We start from the raw sequence: 26,144 nt of genomic DNA, 5'->3' as shown, positions 1-26,144 counted from the left end.
CGACCCTGACTTTGAACTCTTGACAATCTTCCTGTCTCAGCTTTCCAAGTGCTAGGATTGTAAGTGTGTACAACGATGCCCAACTCTAAATTCCATTTTTACCAATGAAGATAATTTTGAGAATCTGGAGAACTGAACTTAATCCTTTCCTGAGTCTTCTCATAGCAGAGAGGACCCTAAAGTTTTTATGTCTAGAGATGGTAGTAAAAGTCCTTTTGAGACATTAGGAAATTCCCACATTCCTGTTCCAGTGGTAACTTTGAATGTCCTTTTCTCACGTCACAGGACAGGAAAGCACAACCCCCAGAGCTTGTATTCCCAAAAAGTTCCTGCAAGGAGCAGAGTTCCAGGAGAACATATCGGGATGGGTGTGAGATACTCAACTGCTTGTTAGATGGCCTTGAGGCCCTCTGTGTGTAGCTGTGTTACCTGACAGCAGACATGAGCCTGTGCTGTAGCCCAGAGCTTCTGGGTTTGTCAGGGCTTAGGGTCCTTCACCGAGGGAGCCTGTAAGATGACAATGGTCAGCAGACAAATTACTCAAGTACCATTCATCACATGACTTCGTTTTACCTCAGCAGGCCCCTCATACAGGCCCTTGACCTCCACAGGAATGGTGCTTTTGCTGACTCCATTTTATTGGGTCTGTTAAAGTGACCTGATTTACAAAATGGATGAAGGCCTCTGACAGTTGGAGTAAACATCTGATGAGCAGGTTAGAGTCTCATTTCTTTTTGTTTATTTTTGAGGCAAGGTCTCACTATGTAACCCAGGCTGGCCTCAAACTCTCTCTCTCTTTTTTTTTTTTTTTTTTGGTCTTTTTTGTTTTTACCGGTACCAGGGATCGAACTCATGACTGCCTGCTTCCAAGGCAGGCGCTTATGTCGCTGAGCTAAATCCCCAGCCCCTGGCCTCAAACTCTCAGTGAAACTCCTGCCTCAGCATCCCACCATTACAAGTGTGTGCTACCAGATTCCCATTGAAGGAAAATATCACAGCTGGTTTGAGTATAACGTTTAATATAAGATACAATGGATTGACAGAGTAGGTGCAAAAGTATCAGATTCAGTTCTAGTCAGTGAGTTTATAACTCAGGCACTTGGACAAAAACATTGGCTTTGCTGTCCTGAGTCCTCCAAGGCCTCCAAGGCTCCACATCCACACCTGAAGGTTTAGGTAGAATGGAAGTGTTCCTGATTCACCATCAGGGCTGTCATCATAGCAGTTGTGTTTTCAGGACATGCTCAATGAAGGTGGGGACAGAACTGGACATGCCTAATTCGCTGTATGTTTGCTACATGCAGTAGGGCAAGAGGCTCACAGCTCAGGAGCTTAGCTGTCTTCTTTCCACACATGTCCACCCACTGACTGCTCACAGTAGGTAGGAAGCTGCCCCATCAGAATCTATTTGGCGTAAGCTAATGCCACTGCTAGTGCTGCCAGTGGCCAGGCACAGGTATGAGGCCCTGGAGACTTGGGAGAACAGTGTGCAAGCAGAGGAGGAAATAGCCAGCTCAGGCCCTGCCCCAAGAGCCTGAAGATGAAGGCTGGACAGTAAAGGAGAACACAGGGCCCTTCTCTTTGGTTAGGCAAAGGCCACAGTATGGGCCTGAGGGCAAAAGGGCCAGAGGACACAGGCTCAGCCCTGAGGCCCTAGCTTTGGGTTCATCGCATTGATGTGGACATGGTGAGAGGCAAGGCAAGAAATGGAGTGGGGTCAGGCTGGTCACTGCCAGCTTCTAGGAGCTGCCCTTGTCCTTGTCATCCAGAAGGTCATACCTAGGGAAAGAAGAGAGGGCTCAGAGGGATGAGGACTCTTCACCCCTTTTATAAATGAGACACAGTTCCAGGCCTCCTAATGGAATTAGTGGTTTTCAGCTCAGATTATTACATTGTCTGCTTACCATTGGGCTGCACCCTGAGAGAGGTCAATCTCAGTCAGATCCAGCTGCACCTGTGGGCGGAGGGCAAGCACAGGGCATTATTTTGACTTATCCAAAGACCATATCTGTCATCGCACACTTCCGGTCCCAAACCCCGACAGGAGACAGTGTCACCTCCAGGGTGTCACCCAGTTTGCTTTGTCTTTAACAGGGACCCCTGCCCTACCCATGCCTGGCCCTCACCTTCCCTAGAAGCTCACGCTCTCTGGACATGAAGGAGGAACTAGACTTCACTGAGACATCCAGCTTTCGCCTGAACACCTCGTCCATGGGCATTTCCCACTCAAACCTGGGCAAGAGGTGGGTGTTAGGGCCACAGGTTTGCTGCAAGCCTCCCGTCCCCACTCAGATGCCCACTGCCTGACCGTTCATTGAATTCAGGATTCAGGGTCCTCTTCTTCTGAGAGGTCTTCCTCTTGGTGCCTCGGTTCTTGTCTGGCAGTAGCAACAGTGAAACATAGGGGTCAGGGGGGTCCCGTCCATTTTGCCGAAGGGCTCTGTGACAAGGGGAGGTAGTGATGCGTAAGCAAAGGCAGAGCTGGAGGGCACCTGAGGCAGGAGGGCAGGGGCTCACCGGCAGCTGTGGACAATGCTGACCAACTTTCGCTCCTCACCGTAGTACCACACAGTCAGCTTCACCTGGCCCAGGGGTCCAACAGTTGCCTCAGGGGGGCTGTGGAGAGATGGTCACAGGTCTGGGACAGGGTGACACCTAAGGAACTCATAACTCATTTTATATGCTGCCCGCATGCCACCTCCTGTCCAGTCCTTTACCCGTCACCGTGGACGAGGCGCTGTCGGAGCTCTGGGGCTGAGGTGGTGGCATGAGGGAGTCTTCCCCAGAGCTCTGGCTCCTCGGCCAGAGAGGAGAAGCTGTGACTGTGGCTGTGGGCTTCCACGCCTGAGTGCTGGGACACTAGGATCTGGAAGAAGAAGGCTGTGAGTTCTCTAGGCCCCTTGCAGTCAGGACACAGCTCTTTATTCCCAGCCTCCTAAGTACCCCTTGGCCACAGAGGCCCTCCCCAGCCTCCCCCTGGTGGCCCATGTCTCCTGGCACACTCACCCCTAGCTGTGCTCTCAGTAGCACCTGCCCCTGGCCATTGGTGAGTGTGAACCATCGGTCCAGGCAGAGCCCCTCGGCCTCCAGGAGCTCCGAACAGGGCAGCGATAATGAGCCCAGGGTGCCTGTCCCCTCACCCCGCACCTGCGGGGCAAGAAGACTGTGACCAGAGGCAAAGGCCTTGATAAATTATTTAACCCTTGGGTTCACGGCCCAACACTTGGATTTGGGGTAGAGTATTTTCTGGTTATTTTTCTCAAGAAGTGGAGTATGAGCTCCTTCAGGACTCAGCCTCCCAAGTGCTAGGATTTTGGGCTGTGCCATCATGCTCAGCAAGACTTAGATCTTTCAGCTCTGACAGCCCTGTACTGATCTGGGTGGGAATCTGCCATGTCTGTGGAGTGCATTTTCCATACCTGCAGCTCCAGGCTCTCGGTGTGTGGCTTCCTGATGAGAAAGGAGGTGCTCTCATCCCACACAGGGGCTGAAGACTGGGAAACAGTCTGACGGAGATGAAAGGTTATGATTAGTGGTTGACACAATCTCTACTCTTCCTCCTTTCTGTCCCACTTTTTGTTTCTGTTTTTTTTTTTTTTTTCCTTGACCAGGCTGGGCTTCAACTTGCAATCCTCCTGCCTCAGCCTCCTTCCCAGAATGCTAGGATTATAGAACCAGCATTTGCCACCATGCCAGGCATTCCCTCTCCTCTCCCATTCTTTTTTTTTTTTTTTTTTTGTCTTTTTCATTTTTATTGGTACCGGGGATCGAACTCACTACCGCCTGCTCGCAAGGCAGGTGCTTATGCCGCTGAGCTAAATCCCCAGCCCCTCATTTCTTTCTTTCTTTGAGACAAAGTCTCCCTACATAGTCCAGACTGGCCTTGAACTCATTACGCAGCCACCACACCTGGCTTCCCTCCCATTCTTAACTCTGAGACATTTCCTAATACCTTAGTTTTATGAGTCGTGTCCCCCACAGTAAGAGTAGCATAAGGGCTGGGAGGCTTGGTGCCTTTTCGGAGCTAGAAAGAGAATACTGTTAGTCTTAAATTTTGGACCTAGTCAGTCAGGTCCTCCCCTCACAAATTACAGCCACAGCTATCCACTGTGTCTCCTTTTTTCCCGGACAGCTACCACCTTGTGGCCTTGGAGGATCCTCACACCCTAGCACCACCATTGGGGAGAGGTGCCATTTACTATTCCAAATTTGTGAGAAGCGTCCAACCTGAGGGAGGTGGAGAAAGACAAGGAGCTATGGGGTGGGGGAACAGCTCACTGGTAGGTCCTCTGCCCGCTCCAGATAGACAGACAGCAAGGCTGCTGCCAGCTCCGCACTCTTCTGTGTCTGAATCAGGCTATTCACCTGCAGCACCTGGGGAGGGCACGAGATAGGCTAGGCTGGTAGCTGCCACCTGGGGCTTTGGAAACTGAGAGAAGGGCTCACCCTGCCCACCCCAACTTGGCTCCCTTCTTTTCTCCAGCACCCCATACACACCTCCTCTAAATCAGCAGTAGTGAGCCGAGGGGTCAGACGCTCCAGGCGCAAGTGCAGGCGGCCAGATGGGACGTCCTCCAGAGTCAGCCACTGTGGGAGCACGTGGGGTAAGACTCAAATGTCAGGGGATGGAAGCAAAGAGGATGAGGTTTGGGTCAAGGTCAGAAGCAACTATCCATTCTAATCTTATGCTCACCTCATCCAGGAAGCCACTATTTAGGACTGTGGTGAGACTCATTTTACATCTGTGGAGAAAGAGAAAGACGAGATAAATGTTCAAGCTCGATGAACCCTAGAGGCCCAGCCTGTTTGCTCCTCCAGACCTTACCTGCCCAGAAAGTCATCCTTGTCCAAGTCCTTGTCAAAGACCTCAGCCTCTAACTCTTGGCCTGGAATTGATGTGACGATCACCTAGCAGGAGAAAACAGTGCAGATGAAAGAGAATTTTCTCCTTGTCTTCCCCAAATAACTGCATTTTCCACTCCCCTGACCCCCCAGTCACTGAATCCTGTGGTTTTTGGACCACTCTAGGAGCTTGAAGGAAGAACAGACTGAGTCCTGGCCACTCAGTTCTGACCTCAAAAACCTCATTCCAGCGAGGGTTGAGATCTTCCCGAACGACACGGCTTCGGAAGCTTCGTCCTGCCAGCTTTAGTTTGACATAGGGGTCTGACTTGCCCTTCACCAATCCCCCCAAGAAACGGTCTTTGGCAATCAGGTCCTGGGCCTCTAACACATGAATCCGAAGCACATTCTGCAAAAGAAACAGATGGGGGACCAGAGAGCAGTCAAAGAGACTTCTCAGAATTAGTTCTGAGCATGCTGTGCACACTTCAAGTGGGCAAACAGACCTAAAGGTCTTGAGATAACAACTCACCTCAGTCCCAAAGTGGCTGTCGGGGGTAGTGTGACAGGGCCGAGGCGGAACATCTACACTGCTGCCTGCTGGGGGGCTTTCACTGTCTAGCTCCCAAGGCCCAGCCGTGCCAGGCATCATGGGGAAGCAGATTTGTGATGAATCCAAGTAAAGGATCTGGGAAAGGTATGAGATTGTCCACTCAAGCAGGTGCATCCAGCAGCCATGCATGTAAGGGTTGGTGGGCAGAGCAGGGACTCTGACTGGGACACCAGATCCCCTGCCTTGGCCAGGTTCATTCCTAGATGTTTTTTCCACCCTACCCAACTCCCACACTGTCCCTCCTCCTAGCCAGATCAATGAACACTTCCATGTATCTGCTGGGTGCTCTTATCTAATTCTCTGATGCCGAGGAATCCACAGGCCTTCCCCACCTGGTGCCTCCTCACTTCCATACCCGCATGACCAGTTTCATGTAGAGCCTGGAGTTTGGGCCAGAGTTGCTGAGCTGGAACCACTGATCCAGGGTGAGTTCTGAGGCAGTGAGCAGGCGGGCGAGAGGCAGAGTCAGCGCCCCTAATGTCAAGGCTCTGGAGTCGTCCTTCACCTACAGACAGCAGTGGAGGCAATGTGGGAAGGGTCAGGGAAAGGAGTGCTCGGAAATGGCAACATGGCGCCTGTTTCACATCTCTCCCTGCTGTCACAAACCTTTTCTTCTACTCAGTATCTCTACCCAGGCCTCTCCTCACTCTGGGACCCTTCTGCCTTTGGTCATTCTCTTCCTGCTGCTCAGGAAGTTCTCATGCTCCTTCCCTCTGCCTGTTTAAGTAGATAGAGCTTCAAGCCTTAATAAAAATCCTACTTCCTTTACAAAATCTCTCATGACTTCAGCCTCAGTGCCTTTCTGTGACCATCCTTGTCATACCATGAATATCTTGCTCCTGCTAGTTAATATTTCATGTTCTAGGATAGTTTGATATGTGTGTAGCTCATCTATCAAACTGGCCAGTAAGCACTGTGAAGGCAGACACTGTGCCATGCTTTTCTATGACTTTTAAAACATGGAGTGTTAATCTTACTGGGGCATCTAGGTGAGGTGGCGCACATATGTAATCACAGCATTCAGGAGGCTGAGGCAAGAGGATCACTGTGAGCTGGAAGCCAGCCTGGGGAGCATAGTGAGTTCATTGCCAGCCTGAACAATATAGCAAGACCATGTCTCAAAACAAAAAACAGAAAACAAACAAAACCTGCCCCTCCCATTTTTTTTTAATTAAAAAAAATTTTTTTTGGTCTTTTTGAGACAGGGTGTCACCTTGCAGTTCAGGCTGGCCTTGAACTCACTGCTGGTTAGTGGTGGTATGTGCCTATAATCCCAGAATTTGGAAGGCTGAGGCAAGAGGATCTCTGTGAGTTTGAGGTCACTGTAAGTCTGGACTATATAGTGAGACCCTGTTTCAAAAACAAGCAAACAAGCTGGGCATAGTAGCACCCGCCTGTAGTCCCAGCACTTGGGAGGCTAAGGCAGTAGGAATGCCATGAGTTTGAGGCCAACCTGAACTATACGGTAAGACCCTCCCTCAAAAAAACAAAAAACAAATGAACAAAAATATGTATAATAAAAATAAGTATGCAACAGCAAATATAAAAACTGATTCTAGGAGTGCAATCCTAGACCCAACTCCCAGTAACATTAAAAACAAATCATGCCTGGCAAGTGTGAGGTGGTGAATTGATGCCTAGAGGGACTGGGGATTTAGCTTAGCAGCATAAGCGCCTGCCTTGCAAGCAGGCAGTCTTGAGTTTGATCCCCAGTACTGATAAAAATGAAAAAAGACCAAAAAAAAAAAAAAAAAAGAGATTGATGCCTAGTATCAAAAAACCCAAACTTGATTCTAGACAGATAGGTAGGGCACAGGGGAAGACCAGGGTGGGTTGGGAGGAGAAGTCTAGTAGATGGATTAGAGATAGATAGAGGTCATGAGGGATGAGGGTATGGCTGAATGGTAGGACACTTACTTAGCATATGCAAGACCTGGGTTCTATTCTCAGCACCACAAAAAAGAAAAAAGACTATAGGATTCAGCCAGCATGGTGACACAAAGCTGTAGTCCCAGCTACATGGGAGGCTGAGGTAGGAGGATCACAAGTTTGATGCCAGCTTGAACATCTTAGTATGACAGCATCTCAGCAAGGGTTGAGGGTATAGCTTGATGGTAGAGAGCTTCTGGGTTCAGTCCTCAGTAAGACACACACACACACACACACACACACACACGCACGCACACACACACGCGCGTGCGCGCACAATAACACAGATCTGGGAAGAAAGAATAAGGCAAATAAGTGATTATCTCACCTGAACATCAAGCTCCTGGCTGCGAGGATCCTGCAGAAAGAAGCGGAAAGCTTCTTCCCACACTGGGCTGTTGGTGTTGTAGACAGCCTGGAGATGGGGAGGACAGGCAATGTGTGGAGACCACAGCACCATTCTTGTTTCTCTAGCCAATCTTTGCACTGGAAACACTGTAAAGGGGAGACTTTGCCCCCAAAAATCTTCCTCCTACTCCATGATGCCCCCCACAATGCATCCTCACCTTGCTCTCCTGGGTCACATCTTGAACTGACAGCTGTACCATGGGGTTGGGCTCCTTGTTCCCCTTCTTCAGCTGTGGGAGCAGAATTCAGATGTTACAATCTTAGGAAGGAAAGCAGCATCACAGCAGAGTCTCCTCCCTGAGGTGGATCGGATCCCTTCTTTGGAATCCTTGCATTATGTTTCTACTTCTGGAGAAAGCCAGGCAGGGACAGCTGCATCCTCAGCAAGTAAAGATGTGACATTGCTGCACCCTGGGCTCCCTGCCCCCATCAAGCCAAACTCACAGGAAGATCCTGGGCTCGATCCAGGTAGACAACTAGGATGGCAGCTGAAGGAGGCTCTGGTTTAGAGGAGACTCCCCGATTCCACTGTAGAACCTGGCAGGAGGCAGAGAGGTCAAGCCTTGGTCCTCCCAATCCCTGTTCTTGCTTCTACCCATGTGACTTACCTGCTCCAGTTTCTCTGCATCTGGCAAAAGTGACAGCCATTCTAACCTTAAGTGAACTTGGCCTTGGCCGCTTTGTAGAGGGTACCACTGAAGGGAGAAGTAGAAGAGAGGTCCAGTAGTGATCAGATATCCACCCATCCATTTCCCCACCAACACAGAGGCTACTGTCTGCCCAAAGCAGGAGGTCAATCCCACTGTTGTCCATTTCTCCCAACTTACGTCATCCAGTACTCCAGCTTGTAACACCTTCCCTACATCCAGCTTCATTCTGGGGTCAAGGAGAGGAGGTAGCAGTGAGAGGAGAAAAGGATGCAATGTCATTGGTGCATGGCAGTGGTCCTCTACTCAACCACCCAGAAGCACCTACAGAGCTCAGACTCCCTTCTCCTTAGACTTAGGAGATACTTGCACGTGCATGTGTGTGTGTGTGTGTGTGTGTGTGTGTGTGTGTGTGTGTGTGCAAAGTTATTTAGGATGGGGAAGAAAAATAATAGAAGAGTTCCAGATCCAGAAAACAACTACAGTTACCTCTGGGACCTTAGGAGCACTGAAGCTTCAAATCATAACACAGACTGAGACTCACCTGCCCAGAAAATCATCCTTATCTGGATCCTTGTCAAACACCTCCACTTCAATCTCCTGTCCCGGGACCTCGTGTACTATCACCTGCAGCACACAGAGGGCTAAGGTCTCATGGGCTGCAGCTGGAAGGCTCCTCAGCATCTTTCCCACAGCTTCAAGAAGCCCTCTTCATTTCCTCCAGCTCCATTCTTCCTCTGCTTAATACCTCGTAAGTCTCTCCCCACTGAGGGTTGAGCTCCTCATTGATGACACGACTGCAGAATGTCTGGGTTCCCACACGCACAAGTGCATAGGGGTCTGACTTGCCCTCAATCAGGCCTTTCACATATTTGTCCTTGGAACTCAGCCCTCGAGCAGCCAGCAGGTGAATCCGAATAATGCCCTGAAGTTAGGAATTGATGGGTCAGAAACAAAGGAGCCACCATGGCATTCTGAAGAGAAAGAGCTAGTTAATCAGGGAGGGGCATACCCTGGGCAGAGGAGAGCGCAACTGGGCTACATCATGAAGGTCAGGCACGAGAGGCACCAACAGTCGGTTGGGCAACACAAGGAAGGCAGCGATGGAATCCATGATCATAGTGTCAGACAGAGAGCTGCATGGGGGGTGGGTAGAAAAGGAACATTGACCCCAACTTTCAGTTCTCCATACCCAACTGCTTCCCATTGCAAGACAGACCGATAGCTTATAAGGAAGTCTTTCTTGAAAATCCTTTTGGTCACTCTTCTATCCCAACTCCCCACCTACTTCACTGCCACCCCTGGCTGCTCTTCCTGCTCTTCTTTCTCCTGTTTGAGCAGTGTTCAGTCCTCTTTATTCCCTACTAACATGCATGCTCCTGCAGAGAAATCACAGTAGGAAACCCCTTGTCTACAGTGGAGGTCTCAGAGGGCACAGGCCGCATCTTTTACTGCTTTGGAACACCATACCCTCAAGCTAGGCCTGGAATACTTAGCAAATACTCAATGAGTCCTTGATACCTAAGTCCTGGGATATCCAGCAGGTTGGTCATCCCTGTCCAGTTGATGTCTAGAGTCTAGAAGGAAAGCGGGAGGGGTCAGGACAGATCCTATGGGACATAGTCACACCCATCCCATGGTTGTCAAACTCACTGGCCTTTTGTCAATTCTTATTCTCCATAGCTACCTACTGTCACCATCCCAATTCTGTTTCCTCTGCTTCCCCATCCCTCTTAATGATTTTCCTTACCGGGCGTCGGATAAAGAACATTGACACAGCCCCCACAATAGGAAGGTCTCCCATGAGTGGCTCGAGAATCACCCGCAAGATGCCATGTAGCTAGGGCAAGAAGAAAACACTGAAGTATTTCCCCACCCTTGACTTTAACAACCTCCTGCTTTCCCATATCCCATGAAACTTAGGGCGAAAATTCCCTATTATGGGAGGCTCTGGCATCTGTCCCACCTGCATGCCCTTGACTCCTGCTTTGCAGAAATACTTCTTTATTTCCACATCAATCTGCACATCACCTACATAGCTGGGGGTTGGTGAGGAAGAGAGTAATGGTTAGTATTAGGCCAGTGCAGGGGTTAGGGCAGTGAAGTAGCCAGGAGTGATCAGGACCCCCAAAAGGGAAGCAGGCAGTGGTGCTACCTGATGTTCAAATCCAGCAGGATCTGATCTTTTCTTTGGTTAGGGTGGACCTTTACTCCTATGATGCGCAATGGCTAGAGAGAGAGCAGACCTTGAGATAGCCAGGAGGGAAGGGAGGCATACCTCAGTGTCTTCTGAGCTGCACCCCCTCCCGGTCTCAGTTCTTCCAACAATACCTTTTCTCCCAGTTCCACTCGTGTGAATGTAAATGTTTGCAGATGGGGATTAGATCCCCGAACAGCTGGTGCCACAGTTTCAGCCAGAAGCTTTTCCATGTACTGTCCCAGGAAGGGCCAGACCTGGGCTACAATCTGGAAGTGAGGACACATGGTTAGAGAAGATCCCCATCTCTCCTCTGAAAGGAAATTCTGTCAGAATACTCTCTATGGGCAGCACTGGGGACCAGGCTCAGCCTGGAATTGAAGTGTGACAGGACCTGGCAAGAAGAATGAATTCTCATTTTCCTCCCATGAAAAATAAAAACCTGATCAGTTCTCACCTTGTTTAGCCATTCAGCCTTTTCCACATCTGGGAAGCTGACCTGCAGGGGTAAGTCAGACAGTGACCACAGGCACACCTCTGCCTGCATCGCCTAAGGTGCCATGGGATGCAAAAGGGCGGGAACTGCCACAGCTTTCCTCACCCAAGGAGGCCGAGAGTCCTGAGGTTTCATGCCTCAGAAGTTGGGGCACTGAGCTCTCTAACAAGGCCCACATGAAGATGCTCTTTGGATAGTGAAGTGACAGCTGTGGGGCTGGGAAGAGAAGCAGGGAGGAGAAGGGCACATTCTTCGTGGAGGGGGAGAGCTGGGATTGGAGGGAATCCTGGTTCCTTTGTCCAGACTTCCCTCCTCCTCTTGCTGGACTGGGGTTCTAATGCCAGGGAGGTGAAGAAAAGAAATCTTTGACAGGGAAGGACTGGAACTTTTTAGGCTCTGGCTTTCTTTCTTTCTTCTTTCTTGCTGTGTGACACCTTTTACGGAAAGGACACCTGTCCTTTGTAATAGAAGGGGGATTAATTTCCAAGAGGAAGAGTAGGAGGAAAAGACAGTTGCTGTCGGAGCTCCAAGTTCCCAGGACCTTTTTTCCTCTCTCCTCTCTAGTGCGGGGTCTAGGAAGCTAGACTGTGCCTGCCTAGGGTCAACGTGCTTCCTTCTCTTCTGTCACTCTGCATCCCCCCGACATTTAAACGGCTGCTAGGAGGGGCAGGAAGGGTGGCAGGGAGGGGCCATAACGGGCTCTGACTTTGCAAAGCCCAGAGAAGACGTCCGCTTCTGCCCAGAAGACCGCGCACAGACAGAAGGGTCTAGGTCAACGCAGCCAGCGCAGCCCACAGTCCGGAAAAGGGTGGGGCCGGCAGGGACCGGTGCAGTGAGGGAAGCGGGAACTGCAGCAGCCGCACTACCCTCTTCCGGGCACCCCCTCCCTCAGCCCAGCAACCGCCTCCGCCGCGCTGCAGCCCGGATGCTTGAGGCTGGAAGGCGACAGCGCAAAGTCGCTCCAGGCGCTAGGGCTCCGCTAAGCAATGCCCCCAGGGTGGGGTCCCCCCCAGGGTGCCCGATGACAAGAGTGGGGAAAAGGCAAAGCTTATGGCCTGAAGTGGGTAAAAAGTCTTGAGGAGGGCGGGGAAGCGAGGGAATCTCCGAGAGGTGGCCCGGACTGTAATAGCCAGGGGCAGGCCAGCAACAGCGCAGCGGCCGAAGCCGGGAGCAGCGCAAGCGACAGCCGGGTTACAAGAGCTCGCCTCGGCCGGACCAGGCGCCCAGATGTTCCACTGCCCTGGCCCGAGAGCGAAGGAAAATCCAGTCTGCGGAAGATCTAATCCTGGCGTGCAGCAGGGGTGGGCGAGGAGTGTTGTACGGCCGGCCCCAGAGTGGCACGTCCCGGCCGGCTAGCGGGACTCACTGTCCCACGATGGGGCGCGAACCCAGACAGAGGGCCCCGGGATGCAGTGGGGCGAGTGGGGTGGCTCACCCAGGCAGGTAGCTCTCGCTGGCTCAGGTACAGCGTTTTGGCCGTGAGCCGCTCCTCGTCGTCCAGTAGCTGTCTCGCCGCCCGGAGACTGCGTTCTTTCTCATCTCGGACCCGGCGCCAGCCCAGATAGAGGGCGAGGCCGAAAACCACGAAACCCACGCTGAGTCCTGCTGCTCCAGCCAGGTACACTGGCACCAGTACCAACAAGCGCCGCACGAACGAAGTCAGGACCGCCAGCGCCTCACTCCTCGCGCCAGGGCCAGCAGGTGGGAGCCCGGAGTCCGGGTCCAGCTTCGCGTGAGCCGCAGGCGGTTGGTCTGGGGGGTCGGAGGGAGCAGAGGGCTGGTCCATGGGGCTGGGGCTGGAGCCCTCTCCCTGAGAGCGCTCCATGGTGCCACTTCTGAGAGCACCGCCAGACACCAGACCTCGGGAGCTGGCCTCGCTTGCAGCCAGCTCCCCCGCTACAAACCATGAGCCCCGGTGTGGGGGAGGGGACCCCAGGCCACACCCCCAGACGGTTTGGGTTGGTCCGCGCCGCAGACACTAAGGTGGAGTCAAAAGGTTGAAACTCCGCCTCTCTACTGCGGGGGGGGGGGATAGGAGGACCTCCGATAGGTAGGGCTTCCCTGATTGGACCTGAGTGCCAAAATGGGCGGTCTGGGATGGCGGGAAAAGACGGTAAGGCCCTGGATGTGCAATCTTTGATTGGTCATAAAGTAAGGTAGGGGCGGTGTACAATTTAAAGAGAGGCGGGACCAAGTGCACCTCCCACTTGGAACTGGAACGCCTGTGGCATGACATCATGCAGAGCTGGACCTCCAATTTCTAGATTTTAAGAAGTTGGATTTGCAAAATTAAGTTTTTGGATGGCCAAGAATTTTCCTTTCATCATTCAGATGGTTTTGCAGGATTTGTCTTGGATTTCTACATGTTCATTTATCAACTTTCCCTACTTTTGATACTCCAAGCACATTTCTTACCCGTTTTTTTTCTGGCCCCCTTTACAAAAGGAAATAAAATGACCCTATTTGGAATGTAAGCCAACCCTGTGGAATGCATCCCTAGCCCCTACTCTGGGTACACTCAAGAGAGACCTAGAAAATCAGAGTTGAGATAAATTGGCTGGGGATGCTGTGAGGGACCTGGATTCAGTCCTCAGTATTAAACAAAACAACAGCTCCAAAGGGAGGAGAGATGGCTTAACTATAGCAAAAAGTATTAGATTTTCCAGGGCACTAAGATAAGGACTCAAGACTAGTAAGTAGCTCAGTTTCTCCTATGAGTTAAAAGTTCTACAGTCAGGTATAGAATACATACAGTACTGTATGGTTTTAGGAAGGAAAAAGTGCTAGGAAAAAGTACCGATGACTATTGTTCCTAGTTTTCTAGATTTGTTTACAGGTTCCTGGGAACTAGATGAACTGGAAGTTGAGGAGGGACAGGGTTGGCCACAGAATACCTTTTGTAGTGTATGTCTTACTGTGTTACTCTGTGGAACACAGCAGGGAAACTAGGGTTGGTTATTGGGGAGGGCCTAGATCTGCAGCTAAGTCTTATCTTACTCTGCAGGGCATAGATTTCATCAGGCTGTTTCACCAAAGCCCTTTAAAATCTGTTTATGAGCTGTTGCCACATGCCTGTAATCCCAACACTCGGAAGGATGAGACAGGAGGACTGCTGTGAGTTGGAGGCCAGCTTGGAATGTTCAGTGAGACCCTGACTCAAAACAAAAACAAACACTAATAAACAACCTGCCCAGTTTCCTGCCTTTACAGCTTCTTACATCCTCTTCTTTACTTTTCTGGGGCTGCCAGTATTTTAGATTGGTTCATTTGGTGTACAGAACTCTAAAAGAACATTTTTCTATTTGCTGCCTGTGCTCTCCATATTCCCAGAGTTGAATGAAGAGAAAGAGGAACAAGAGGCTTGAAGACATAAGTGATCTGTTTGGCAACCGACATGGCAAAATTACAGTGGGAAAACGAATCCCCTGAAAGCTCTGTATAAAACTGAAATTTGCAAACCATTAGAACAAGGGAGGTTTCCAGGGCTGAGGGGATTGATAAAGTGACATGTGGAGCCTCCCCCTTCCAAATTTCTCCCTTTCATCATCCCGTTCAGGTCATCAGTCTCGCCTACTTTAGGCATTGTACAGGGTAGGGCCACACGGTCAGCAGCTGCACTGCAGTCATAAACAAACAGGGTGGATCCCCACCCATTAACAATTTTTGCTCTCCAGGTTCCCCCTGGTGGTGATAAGCGGTAAATGGGCGCAGGAAGGAATGGCCATTTGTGAGAGGAAGTGTTTTACAGGGTGGGGCCAAAGTGAGGGGAAAGAGTGGAGAGTATCCACACTTCCTGGCTTTTTTATTAATGGTATGGAGAATTGAACCCAGGGTCTTCACACTGAACCACCAACTCTCTTTTGAGACAAGTCTTTTTTTTTTTTTTTTTTTTTGGAACAATATATTTAGAGAAAGAAAGCCTCTGAGACACAAGGGTTCCGAAGTGGAGTTGCTCAAGACAAGGTCTCATTAAGTTGCTAAATTACACAGGCTGGGCTCAAATTTGTGATCCTCTTGCCTCAATCTCCCTAGTGCTGGGATTACAGGTTTACATCATCATGCCCAGCCTTGAAATTCTTTTTTTTCCAGCTTTGAAATTCTATATGTAAACTATAATTGTTTTCTAGGAGAGGTGGAGGTCAGATGCAGAATTCTCGTCCATTTACAAAAATGGAAGGGACAGCCTGGTGTGGCAGTGTGCACGGTAATCCCAACATTTGGGACCCCAAGGCGAGAGAATCACTGAGTTTGAGGCCAGTCTGGGTTGCATAGTGAGTCAAGACCAGTCTGAACTACCCTATCTCCAAAAGCCAAAAAAACCCCCAAAAAACCCAAACACCAACTATATAAAAGGACTAGGGGGCCAGGGACTTAGCTCAGTGGCATAAGCGCCTGCTTGACAAGCACAAAGTCGTACCAAAGGTGGCGGGGGGGGGGGGGGGGAGACGGGATGCAACTCAGGGTGAAGGTCCTGGGTTCAATCTTCACTATAAAAAAAAAAAAAGCTGGGGCTAGGGATTTAGCTCAGCGGCATAAGCACCTGCCTTGCAAGCAGGCGGTTGTGAGTTCGATACCCTGTACTGATTAAAAAAAAAAAAAAAAAGCTTCCACTGTTGGTTAGTTCTATCACTTTTTTGGTTTTTTTTTTAAGACAGTCTCACTATGCAGCCCAGCCTGGATTGGTGTGGAACTCCATCCTGCTGTCTCAGCCACAACGTGCTATGCTGATCCTCAGAATTTACTTATGCTAATTCTGTAGTCAGAATGAATAGATTCCTGGGCCCACACTTTACTGATTGTAGAATTCTGGGCAGATTTTTGTATGTGCGTGGGTGGGAGGTGGATTTTAGGGACTGAACCCAGGGGCTTTAACAGAGCTATATACATCCCTAGCCTTTTACATGTTTTGAGATAGGGTCTTGCAAAATTGCTGACCTCAAATTTGCAATCCTCCTGCCTCAGCCTCTGGAGTAGCTGAAATTACACGAATGTGCCACTGCACCCAGTATACATAGAGGTTTTTGTGTTTGGTAGTTCTGGGGGGGGGGGTCAAACCCAGGCCCTCTGAACTGAGCTACATCTCCAGCCTACTTATTTAATTTTGAAACAGGATCTTGCTAAATTTGCCTAGCGTGGGCTTGAATTTGTAACCTCTCCAGAGTTTTGGGATTATAGCTGTATATCACCATGCCTGGTTCAATTTATTTTTTTCCCCTGACCTTTGCAAATATTTATTTCCTCTGAGGAGGTGGGCTGTATTTTCTTTTTGAGACAGGGTTTTGCTATGTATAGTTCAGGCTGGTCTCAAACTCAGCAATCTTCCTACCTCAGCCTCCCAAATCCTGGGATTATAGGTGTGTGCCAGCATACCCAGTAGCTGCACTGTTTTTTGAAGTACATCAATGCCAGGTCTGTGTCAGGAATGCATGAAGCAAGCTCCTGTTCCATCATCCTGCTCTACAGTGTTAATCTGTTATGTGGATATAGAATATTATACTGATACAAGGTGCTGCAAGTGATCCTGGCCAAAAGGCTAAGAAGTAATTCAGATAATTTTTTAAAGCCTGCTTTCTCCAATGCAAGATGAATACAGTAATAGTACCCATTGGATCAATAAAATTTTGTATGTAAAGTGCCTAACATGGGCCAGACATAGTGGCCATACTTGTAATCCTAGCTACTCAGGAATATGGACAATTTAATGAGACCGAGTTTCAAAATGAGATTTAAAATGAACTGGGAATGTAGTTCAATGGTAGAGCACTTGGCTAGCATGTGCTAAACCCTAGGTTAAATCTTCACTACTTCAAATTAAAAAAAAGTCTCTCACAGTTCAGTGGCCTGAGTAGTGTTAGCTACTGTTCTAGAATTTCAGTTATTTACAGTGCAGTAACACAGGACCTTCTCCTACTGAGTAGAATTTGAAGACATCTACTGGGTTTCCCTTCAGACTTTTTTTTTCCCCTTAAACTTTCTTTAGCTAGATTTTTTTAAACTACTTTTCTGGTTTGTTAATGGCCCTATTTAAAAATTACATTTAGAAAAATGCACAAGACAGGGGCTGGGGATTTAGCTCAGTGGCATAAGCATCTGCCTTGCAAGCAGGCAGTTGTGATTTTGATCCCCGGTACCAATAAAAAAGAAAAATGCACCAAACTTAGGAATGGTTCCATTTAGGGAGAACCTAAGAAGAACTGTTTCATTCCCAATCTGCTTTTTTTTTTTTGAGACAGGGTCTCACTATGTGGTCCAGCACTTGAACTTGAAGAATTCCTCCTGCCCCAGCCTCCTGGGATTACAGGCATGCACCACCATACCCAGATCACAGTCCATTTCTAAGGCTCAGGTATCATTATGGAGCTTGTAGAACTCAGGACATATTTTCATTTCCCTGTTACTGGGAATCACAGAATGACCCATTTCCCTTGACAGAATTGAGTCCAAAGGAATACACCCTTCTTGAGCCTTCAGCAAAATTACTTTTTTTTTGTCTTTTTCATTTTTATTGGTACCAGGGATTGAACTCACGACCGCCTGCTTGCAACGCAGGTTCTTATGCCGCTGGGCTAAATCCCCTGCCCCATCAGCAAAATTACTTAACCTAAGTGCACGTCCTCTCAGATACCCTCTTGCTGAGATACACCCCAATTCCCAATGGTGCTTTTCCCTTCACAGCATCAAACCCAACTCGGGTCAATTACAGCTACTTTATATTCCTGGTGATCATTAAGTGGAATGCATTAATATAAGACATATGATGTCTACAGTTTCCTAATTCACCTCTTTAGAGACATTTGGCAAGAAGGAAATAAAGTTAGGATCTGATTGAGAACTCATGTTGGAGTCTGGCATAGCGATGCATGCCTGTAATCCCAGTCTTCAGGAGGCTGAGGCAGGAGGATCACTGCAAGTTTAAGGCTAGCTTGAACTGCATAATGAGACCCTGTCTCACAAAGACCCCCCCCCAAAAAAAAAAAAAAAAAGAAATGCTGGAATCTATAATATTTCTCTAAATGCTCACCATAAACCATGTTTTTTAATCCAGAAAATAAACATTAAGCTTATCAATGTTTTTTAAATACATAAATAATATTTGCCCATTTTTACCTGCAGGCACTGACTGTTCTGTGAGACAGTCTTACTGTGTTGCTCAGACTGGCCCTAAACTCCTGAGCTCAAGTAATCTCCATTCAAGTAAATGAACTAGCTGGAAATACAAGAGCATGCACCACACTTGGCTTTTTTCCCCCAAGCAACTGACCTGATCTAGCCCACCATCTTCAGCCATAGGTTTATACAACCTGGGAGATAAGAGAAGAGGTAGCAGGAAATACAACCCAGGAAGCACAAAGCAGGATCACTTTCTCTACACTCCCAAACCACTGTCTCATTAGACTCACACCTGGGTGATGATGGGTGATGAAGGGTGTTTTCCCTTCATCAGCCAGGAACTAAGGAAGAACTGAAGTTTGGCTCCGAAGGCCCCTGGCCTTAATAACCCATACATGACTTCAAAACCCCTAGTCCAAAGTGGAGAAGTAAAAAAAATGGATAAACCCTGAAGCTTGTGTCTCCAAATCTCCTTCTTCCCAGTACCTCCCAAGGCTTCAAAGTTTACTGCATTGGGTACTGAAGGACCAAAGTAGGAGGGGCATTCATTGCCATCAACAACTCAGAGAAGCAACTGCCACCTGCCTTGCTGTGTTTCAATACAAGTAGGCTCCCTTAACCACATAGTCCATCTTCATTTTTCAGCATATATACCCTCCTTAGTACCTGCCTCACTAAATGACCCTAGCAGCCCTGGTTACTAAGGCAACCTGTGAACAGCAAGCGCAGACCAGAAACAGATGGGCCTATTTTTAAACTAGACTAGGTGGCTTTTACTCCAGAGTACCCTCCCCAAATTCCCATTTGGTGTTTTGAGACAGGGTCTCACTGGCCTTGAACTCACTGTTTAGCCCAGGCTGGTCTCAAACTCTCAGCAATCCTCTGCCTCAGTCTCCTGAGTGCTGAGATTTCAGGGAGACACCACCACACCCAGCTTCCCGTCTAGTCTTGTAAAGGGTCCTATTTTTTTTGCTGCCTTCCATCAAGCTTACCCAAAGTAGAATTTATTCTACTTTGGCATAAGACCTACTTTATGCTCCCATCTTTCACACACACAATATCTAAGCAAGTTTTCACTGTCTTCATTTGTTAAAAATAATTCTTTTATTTCTTTGGAAAGTAGTGGGCCCTGCCCTACAGATTTCCAGGCCAAGCTAGTTAAATGAATGCTCCTCTCGTCTTTGGGCTGGAGTACTATGGTCCCGGCCTTCCCAGGGGCCCCAGAGCAGTTTTTCTATTATCCAACCCAGTTAGGCCCCAAATGATCTGAGGACTGCTGAAACCTCTCTCCTGGCCACCCACCTCTCAATCTTTCCTGGCTTTCCTTTTGGGTGGGCAATTTTTTTCTTCTAAAACCTGTACTTGAACTTGTACTGTTTCCAAGAGGGTAAGACCAGGGTTATCCCCTACTTCCCATAAAACACAGCCCCTCAGTCAGTCCTTCCCCTCTGATGGCTTCAGTCTGCACTTCTATGCAAGGCCCCACCTGAGTTAGGCATGAAGGAAAGACACGAGACCCTCTTAAAAGACAGGTGAGAGAACATGCCAGCCTAACCCTACCTCAGGAAATGCTCCTCAAAAGCATACTCCTTATAGTCTCTCATCCTGGTTGAGTGAGCCCTTCCGATAGGGCCCAGGAGGGCTAAGGGAGTGGGTAGAGACCCCTTGACCCAGCCCTGACAGGCTATACCAAGGGAGTGTCCATTAACGTGATCAGTGTGGCATGGCTGTGATGCGCATGCTCTGGGAAGCAATGGGGTAAGTCACCATAGGAGTAGTGGTATGGCTCATTGTGATTCCAGCCAAGGGTTGGGCCATTGATACAGCCACTGGAGCCACAGGAGCCACAGATACAGCCACAGGAGCCATGGAGACAGGTGGAGGTGCCATTCCTTGGGCGATTGTTTGTGCCAGAGCAGCTGACAATGGTGTGATCTCTGGGTTCAAGTGTGGTGGTGGGGGTGGTGGAGCAGCAGGAGGTGCAGCGTTAGTTGGGGGAGCAGCTGGTGCTCCAGCAGGGGCCACCAGTTCTTGCTGGGACACAGGGCGGGGCTGCAGAGCCTGGCTGCTGAGAGTAGTGTGAGTCTGGGCAATGCCATGGTTAAAAGTAGCGACAGTGCCCACAGTGGGTGCCAGAGTTTGCTCAGTTGCTGGTGCAGTGGAGCTAAGGGTCATGACCTTTGCCTGATTGCGGAACTGGGCATTCTGTTCCAGAAGTACCTCATTGGTGGCTAACAGGTTGCTGACCTGCTTCTTCAGCTCCTCCACGCGCTTCCTGAGCATTGCATTCTCCTCCTCTAGCAGCCTGCACTCTGCCCCTCGAGGTGGAGCCAAGCTGTACTCATATGATTCAAAATGAGGACCATCAGGAGGGCAGCATCCACCTCGCCGACGCTTGGGGCCTGGCTCATGGTCCTCAAAGCCCCTGTCAGGAAGGTCATAGATGTCATAGAGATCATGTCGGCGTCCTGGAGGAATGGAGCCTGCTGAGGCCCCACCACCAGTGACACCACCACCCCGAGCATCAAATTCAAAGTCCCGCTGCAGGTGACGGAACTTGCATTTGGCTCCTCTTTGACAGTCTCCCTTGAGGAAATCTCGGCAGATAGGGACCTCCTCCTTGCCATTTGGTAGGTCGGCTGGTGAAAGGCCCAGGCCAGCAGCCACCTTCTGCCTCAACCGTGGGGGAAGTTCTCCTGTCTTTTTATAGCCATCTTCATCCTCCTTAGAGCCATGGATGAAACGGCAGTTTGGGCGACTACACTCCTTGTTCTGGAAGTCATGGCAGAAGATGAATTCATTTTTGCTCACCCCTAAATTGGACACTTCACTCATGTCTGGGTGGCGGTATCGACAGCGCTTGCCTCTCTTGCATACATTCCTTAGGAAGTCTCTACAGATGGCATCGGAGCTGGCTGTACCACTGCCTGCCCCCGTGCCACTGGCCTCTTCACTGCCACCACCGCCAGGGCCTCCACCGCTACTCCCGGTACCATTGGCATAGCCGTCCCGGTCAGGCATCCTGGTCCCCCCTGACTCAGGGCCTTCTTCCTTTTCGTGCCACTCTTGGTGACTGCTGAAAAAGAGAACTGTATCAACCAGGGGTCCTCCAGAGAGATCACACGCTGCCTGACTAGGGAACAGGCAGTCCAGTGAGGCAATGACTTTGGAAATGGACAATCTAAGGGAGGAAGATGCTAGCTGGACTGGCTACCCTGAACCAAGTCCCACCCAGGTCTTCACGCCCTGGTCTTGTTTATAATGATTCATACTTGCCTAGCTAAGGAGTGAGGGAAAGGAGTTGGGAAAGACGCTTCATCTCACGAATGATGGGCTGAGGGTAGCGATAGAAGTGTTGAATTTTATCTTTCCTTCTGGGTTGACCTTGTTAAAGTTGTGGAAGTGAAATGGGTGTCTGAATAGGCTGGGAGTAGACTGGGAAAAATGCCCAAGATGGACTGTTTAGTTACTAGGGCTTGTGAATGATGGGACTTTGGTAACAAAACTTTCCTTAATTTCTTTTCTGTGGAATCTTAGGGGAAGGTTCTGCATGTATCAGATCTCTAGAACCCAAGAAACTGTGGGTGAAGAGATGGTGTAACCGGGGCTGGAGATTTAGCTCAGCGGCATAAACGCCTGCCTTGCAAGCAGGCAGTTGTGAGTTTGATCCCCGGTATCAATAAAAAAGGAAAAAGACCAAAAAAAAAAAAAAAAAAAAAAAGAGAGAGATGGTATAACCAGTTGAAGGCAGTCTCTAAATCTGTCATTTTAAACTACTTTCTCCTAGCCCACTATTGACCCCACCGAAATCAGGCTCCTCCATACCAGAGAGGAGTTCCAAGATGGAATTTCTTCTAGACCCCCAAGACAAAACTATTTGTGACAAGGTGAAGGTGGAAACAAGTTAATATCACAGGAATAAATGACCTTTCTTTCCTCACTCCCCACCCACTTCTTGGCCTTCCATGGGAAGATACTACTGACATCAAACCATGCACTATTGCTTACCCTGTAAAGATCCTCTTTATTTATAGACTCTATAAAAGCTTTTTAAGTCTCCTGTTTCCCAAAGGAGCTCTGGAATGTCAGTCCACTGCCCTAGTTCTAGTCTTCCCCTCTCTCTACCTCCAATAAGGCTGGGAGTCCTAAGTACCACGTGTCTGACTTCCTAACCCTTTCTTAAACAGTGTTCAGGCTCCCCCTGTTGTTCAAACAGGAAGACTGTATTATTTTTCCTTAAACGTGAGGAAATCTTTACTATTTCTTGGCTTTCACCTACCCTACATCACCACATTGCCTTGACTTTATGTGTTTTGTTTGTTTTTAATACAGGGCCTAGCTAGTATGCTAGTACTCTAGACTGGACTTGAACTTGCTATGTAGCTCAAACTGGCCTCAAAATTTCGATCTTCCTGTCTCAGTCTCCCAAATGCTGGGATTACAGGTGTGGGTGACCACGCCTGGCTTGATTTTGAGTTTATACCTCCCTAAAATGACCCACCAGATGAGAGGCCAAAGTTACACAACATCTATATAAGGGACTCTTCATCCTCCAAAAGGAGGCAACCCAGAATAACAGAAACAATAAAAAGAAAATAAAACTTGAAATAAACTGAATAAATGCCATCCATCCAAATTGCAAGTCTCACCAGAAGCAGATAATTGGGTATGATACTCCTCCCCAATCAATTCTCCCAGAATTGATACCTGAGGTAGCTCAGGTGAAGTCCCGGGCTCCTGTGGGTCTCCACCTCCACATCACTGCTGGATTCTGAATGGAGGGAAAAAAAAAAAAGAGATACCTGGGTGGGATAAAGAGTAAGCATGGAAAATTATAGGGTTGTTGTCATAAAAAAGAGTGAAATCTGATAAAACAGCAAAAGATTTCAGAAGGTAAAGATTTCCTTAAGGGTTCAAACTGAGCTTCACCTGTCAAAAGAGAGATCATCAGTAAAGAGTAAGGGACAGAACTGATTTGTAAAGGCTCAGAGGGTGGGCTGGAAAATTAGTCCTCAAGGAACAGAAGGTGAGAAAAGACCTGCCTTAAGATGGAGGATGTGGGTACTGGGGATTTAGCTCAGCGACATAAGCGCCTGCCTTGCAAGCAGGCAGTCGTGGGTTCGATCCCTGGTACCGATAAAAAGAAAAAAGACAAACAAACAAAAAAAAGATGGAGGATGTGTGGGGCTCAGAGACGGACCAAAGGAGCTAGGAATGCTAAATAAGGACAGAAGAACAGCAACTAATAGTGCAGAGGGATGACAGTTAATACTTGGGGACGGTGATTATGACTCTTTCCAACAACCTAGACTTTTCGAAAAGTCCTAGCAATTTCTTGGAAGCAAATCTTCGGTACAATGTTGCCAGCACACACATCTATGAGCCAAGTGAATAGGACACTAAGGAAGCAGAAAGTGAAGCGGAGGAGGTCTACATGACATCAAGCTCAGGGGATGGGCAGGGCCGTGACGTCACACAGCTGGCGTTTGCTCGCGAAGCGAGGGTCAGTCAGAAAAGGGGGTCTGTCCCAGGGTGTGAGAAAGAGCCAAGCTCGGTTCTGGGACACTTGTTTGGCCCGGCAGCACCCAGCCGCTGGGCCGGCCCCGACTCCTCCCCTCCGGGCGCGGCCTCCACCTAAGTCTCCCGCCTCCCTCACCTGCCGCCGCCGCCGTAGTTGCTGCTGCCGCCTGCCGGTCCTCTAGCTTCGACAAAGAGCCGCCCACCTTATGGCTCTTCCGCTTCCTGCGGAAGTGACACTCTAGCTATCAGACCCGGAACTATACTCTATGATAAGCGAACAGTGTGAAAAAGACAGGAAGTTCCCAGCAACCTTTGCGTGTAGTCATAGCAATCGAAGCTAACAGCCGCGCAAGTGACCCCCCAGCCGGAACTATAGAGAAGGAAAAGTAGGGGCGGTCCCAACACCTGCCTTAAAACTTTCCCGCGAGCTTAAAAACACTCCTCTAAGTATACATACACGTCTTTCTCAATGTCAAGTAAAGGTAGTTTTACATAGTACACCCAGACTGCTGCCATTATAGGTTGATTTTCCATAGCACAGTGGCGATAGGACACAAACTAGCAACATAGAATCCACGTTCAGTGGAACTGTACAAAAAAATGAAATAGACAATTTGATTCTTCAGCTAACACAGAAGAGATGATTTATTGTACACGTGTTACACTCGGCCGCAAGTAAGAACAGAAGTAGTCCAGAATGCCACAGCTCCAGGGCAAAAGATGGGGGGTACTGCTTTAGTCATCAACAAGGTGGATCTCTTTGAGGTGGTCTTTGCTGTCATTGTCAATGAATTTCTAACGCACTGAAACATTCTAGACAGCATGCAGTCCAATAACTTGTACCAGCGTCCTCAGCCTCCAGCATTCCTTATTTCTGCTCCTTTGGCCTCCACGGGTGTACAAGATTACTTGGACCTCTGTCTCATCTTCCTTCTTTTACGCTTCAGCCTGCGAAGATACGATATTACTGCCCAGGATTTTTAAAATCTTAAAACATGCGGTGACTACACGGGAGTGAAAAATTTAACATGCACCAGTGTTGTCCTGTGTTCAATCCCTGTGTCCGCCGAAGCAGTAATTGTTTTCTCATAGTTTTTAGATTTCCAAACCGAACGGTTTTGTCCGGGGGACCCCTCCAGGACTGGCAATCTTAGAACACATACCTGCGCATTCGCTTCTTCCTCCACTAGCGACCCGACCATAGACAGAAGACAGAAAAGATTACTTTCATTAGCAGGTTCAGCTGTGATTATAAAGTTCACTATTTAGAAGCGAGAACGGAAAGGTTCTTAAGCACGAAGGCTAACAGAAACCGCCCCGACACAAAACGCCAAGTCCACCGGGTTTTTTTTCGCCAGCGCCTTTTCTCTCCTCCATTATTTAACCACTCCTTCCCCCTGATTTTCACCCGAAGTTTGCTTCCCCTCCCTACCACCTCTTGAGAACCCAGTGATTGGGAACCATGATGGACTTTTCTTGCCTGACCTCTCTCACCAGTGCTCATTATTACATATCGCTCACCTTGGCTCTCATCTCGCAGAGGTTTCTGCCGGGAAAGACAAAGAGATTATAGTTATTTTCCTATGATGATGACTAACGCAGAGGTCAGATGTTAATGGATTGTACGCCGATCGCGAATTCAACAGCCACAATCAACTCACCTAAGAAGATGGCGCTAAAGCCGAGAGAGCGCCAAAGTTCCGCCTACGGGTTTTAATGCGGCGCTCGGTGTCGTCATTTCCGCTATTGCGCCCTACGTCCTAGGGGGGCGTGGCTTCCAGTGAGACTCATAATGGCTTTCCGCTGCTTTCAGCTACCATATACGTAATTTAGGATTTTTCTTGGAAGATAATAGTATTTTGAGTTCGAGTTAGTAATAGTTCCCATTTTTATTATTGAAGACATCATATACGTTTGTATATCTATTTCCAGTATGGAACCGAAAAAGGAAAAGGTCAGTGTTTCCACCTTTCCTCATTGGTTCCTGGGAGTTGAAGTTTCTTAGCAAAGTCTTCCATTTTATTATGAATAGGTGCTGAGTTTGTTATAAATAGATGCCGACTGTACAAAAATTCCAGTTTGCTTTACTGCTTTGCTTTACTTTTTAAGCTAATATGTTGCAGGAGATACGATCTTGGAATTTTCGAAGGTCCTAAGATTCCAGAACAGGGAAGGACGTAAAATGGGAAGTTGAGAAAGATATAATACTGCAAAAACAGACCTCTTTCCCCCCCTAAAACTCCGGGAATGAAATAGCTAACTATGATCTTTCACCACAATGCCTGAGACAGAATATCTCAGGCAAAGATTTCTTTCCTGCCCACAAAGAATCATTTTCATAGAAAATTCTGCAGTGTTTTTCTATAACTAAATGTGAAAAAC

At 48.7% G+C, this 26,144-nt stretch overlaps 2 protein-coding genes and 1 long non-coding RNA gene across 8 annotated transcripts in view; 1 reads left to right on the top strand and 2 right to left on the bottom strand.

The window, feature by feature from the left end:
• LOC134477329 (uncharacterized) overlaps positions 1-11,092 on the top strand; it is a 28,610-nt gene extending 17,518 nt beyond the window's left edge. Inside the window, exons 2-3 of the long non-coding RNA XR_010049307.1 lie at positions 2,095-2,243; positions 4,484-11,092. This is a non-coding gene — a long non-coding RNA (uncharacterized LOC134477329). The remainder of the gene's footprint in view (positions 1-2,094; positions 2,244-4,483) is intronic.
• Esyt1 (extended synaptotagmin 1) lies at positions 1,003-12,957 on the bottom strand. The gene is made up of 31 exons (XM_003476193.5): positions 12,568-12,957; positions 11,094-11,135; positions 10,771-10,905; positions 10,595-10,668; positions 10,406-10,478; positions 10,190-10,279; positions 9,961-10,016; positions 9,452-9,575; positions 9,188-9,364; positions 8,984-9,066; positions 8,620-8,668; positions 8,401-8,487; positions 8,237-8,329; positions 7,951-8,022; positions 7,713-7,799; positions 5,811-5,960; positions 5,375-5,530; positions 5,075-5,251; positions 4,826-4,908; positions 4,694-4,742; positions 4,498-4,587; positions 4,279-4,374; positions 3,953-4,024; positions 3,420-3,506; positions 3,007-3,147; positions 2,718-2,866; positions 2,518-2,616; positions 2,309-2,440; positions 2,127-2,232; positions 1,905-1,954; positions 1,003-1,779 (listed from the first exon to the last, which is right to left on the bottom strand). Exons 1-31 carry the CDS (start codon positions 12,955-12,957, stop codon positions 1,740-1,742), a joined length of 3,309 nt encoding a protein of 1,102 aa, XP_003476241.1. The 3' UTR covers positions 1,003-1,739.
• A 6,366-nt stretch (positions 12,958-19,323) lies between these two features.
• Positions 19,324-25,545, bottom strand: Zc3h10 (zinc finger CCCH-type containing 10). 6 transcript variants are annotated; one of them, XM_013159520.3, is made up of 6 exons: positions 25,424-25,545; positions 25,284-25,308; positions 24,926-24,948; positions 23,899-24,710; positions 22,892-23,013; positions 19,324-21,318 (listed from the first exon to the last, which is right to left on the bottom strand). In XM_013159520.3, the coding sequence occupies exon 6, from the start codon at positions 21,261-21,263 to the stop codon at positions 19,956-19,958; it is 1,308 nt and encodes a 435-aa protein (XP_013014974.2). In that variant the 5' UTR covers positions 21,264-21,318; positions 22,892-23,013; positions 23,899-24,710; positions 24,926-24,948; positions 25,284-25,308; positions 25,424-25,545; the 3' UTR covers positions 19,324-19,955. The 6 variants fall into 6 exon arrangements, with proteins under 6 accessions (XP_013014974.2, XP_005006471.2, XP_005006470.2 ...); XM_005006414.4 differs by having other exon boundaries at positions 22,950-23,013; XM_005006413.4 differs by having other exon boundaries at positions 19,324-21,315; positions 22,950-23,013.
• Between the last annotated feature and the right edge of the window lie 599 nt (positions 25,546-26,144).

Source organism: Cavia porcellus, unplaced genomic scaffold, assembly GCF_034190915.1.
Source record: "Cavia porcellus strain 051 isolate PalLab524CR breed Dunkin Hartley unplaced genomic scaffold, mCavPor4.1 scaffold_8, whole genome shotgun sequence".
NCBI classification, from domain to species: Eukaryota; Metazoa; Chordata; class Mammalia; order Rodentia; family Caviidae; genus Cavia; species Cavia porcellus.
The sequence above is the reverse complement of the archived record's forward strand: the minus strand, read 5'-3'. Positions and strand labels throughout refer to the sequence as shown.

What these genes read in the sequence shown, in the direction of transcription:
- Esyt1 (XM_003476193.5), bottom strand. Translation starts at nt 12,957, where the DNA reads ATGGAGCGCTCTCAGGGAGAGGGCTCCAGCCCCAGCCCCATGGACCAG. An exon ending in CTGGATATCCCAGGACTTAG is followed by an intron (nt 9,576 to 9,960) that starts GTATCAAGGACT and finishes CCCCCCATGCAG; the next exon opens with CTCTCTGTCTGACACTATGA. An exon ending in AGCATTGTCCACAGCTGCCG is followed by an intron (nt 2,441 to 2,517) that starts GTGAGCCCCTGC and finishes CCCTTGTCACAG; the next exon opens with AGCCCTTCGGCAAAATGGAC.
- Zc3h10 (XM_013159520.3), bottom strand. Translation starts at nt 21,263, where the DNA reads ATGCCTGACCGGGACGGCTATGCCAATGGTACCGGGAGTAGCGGTGGA.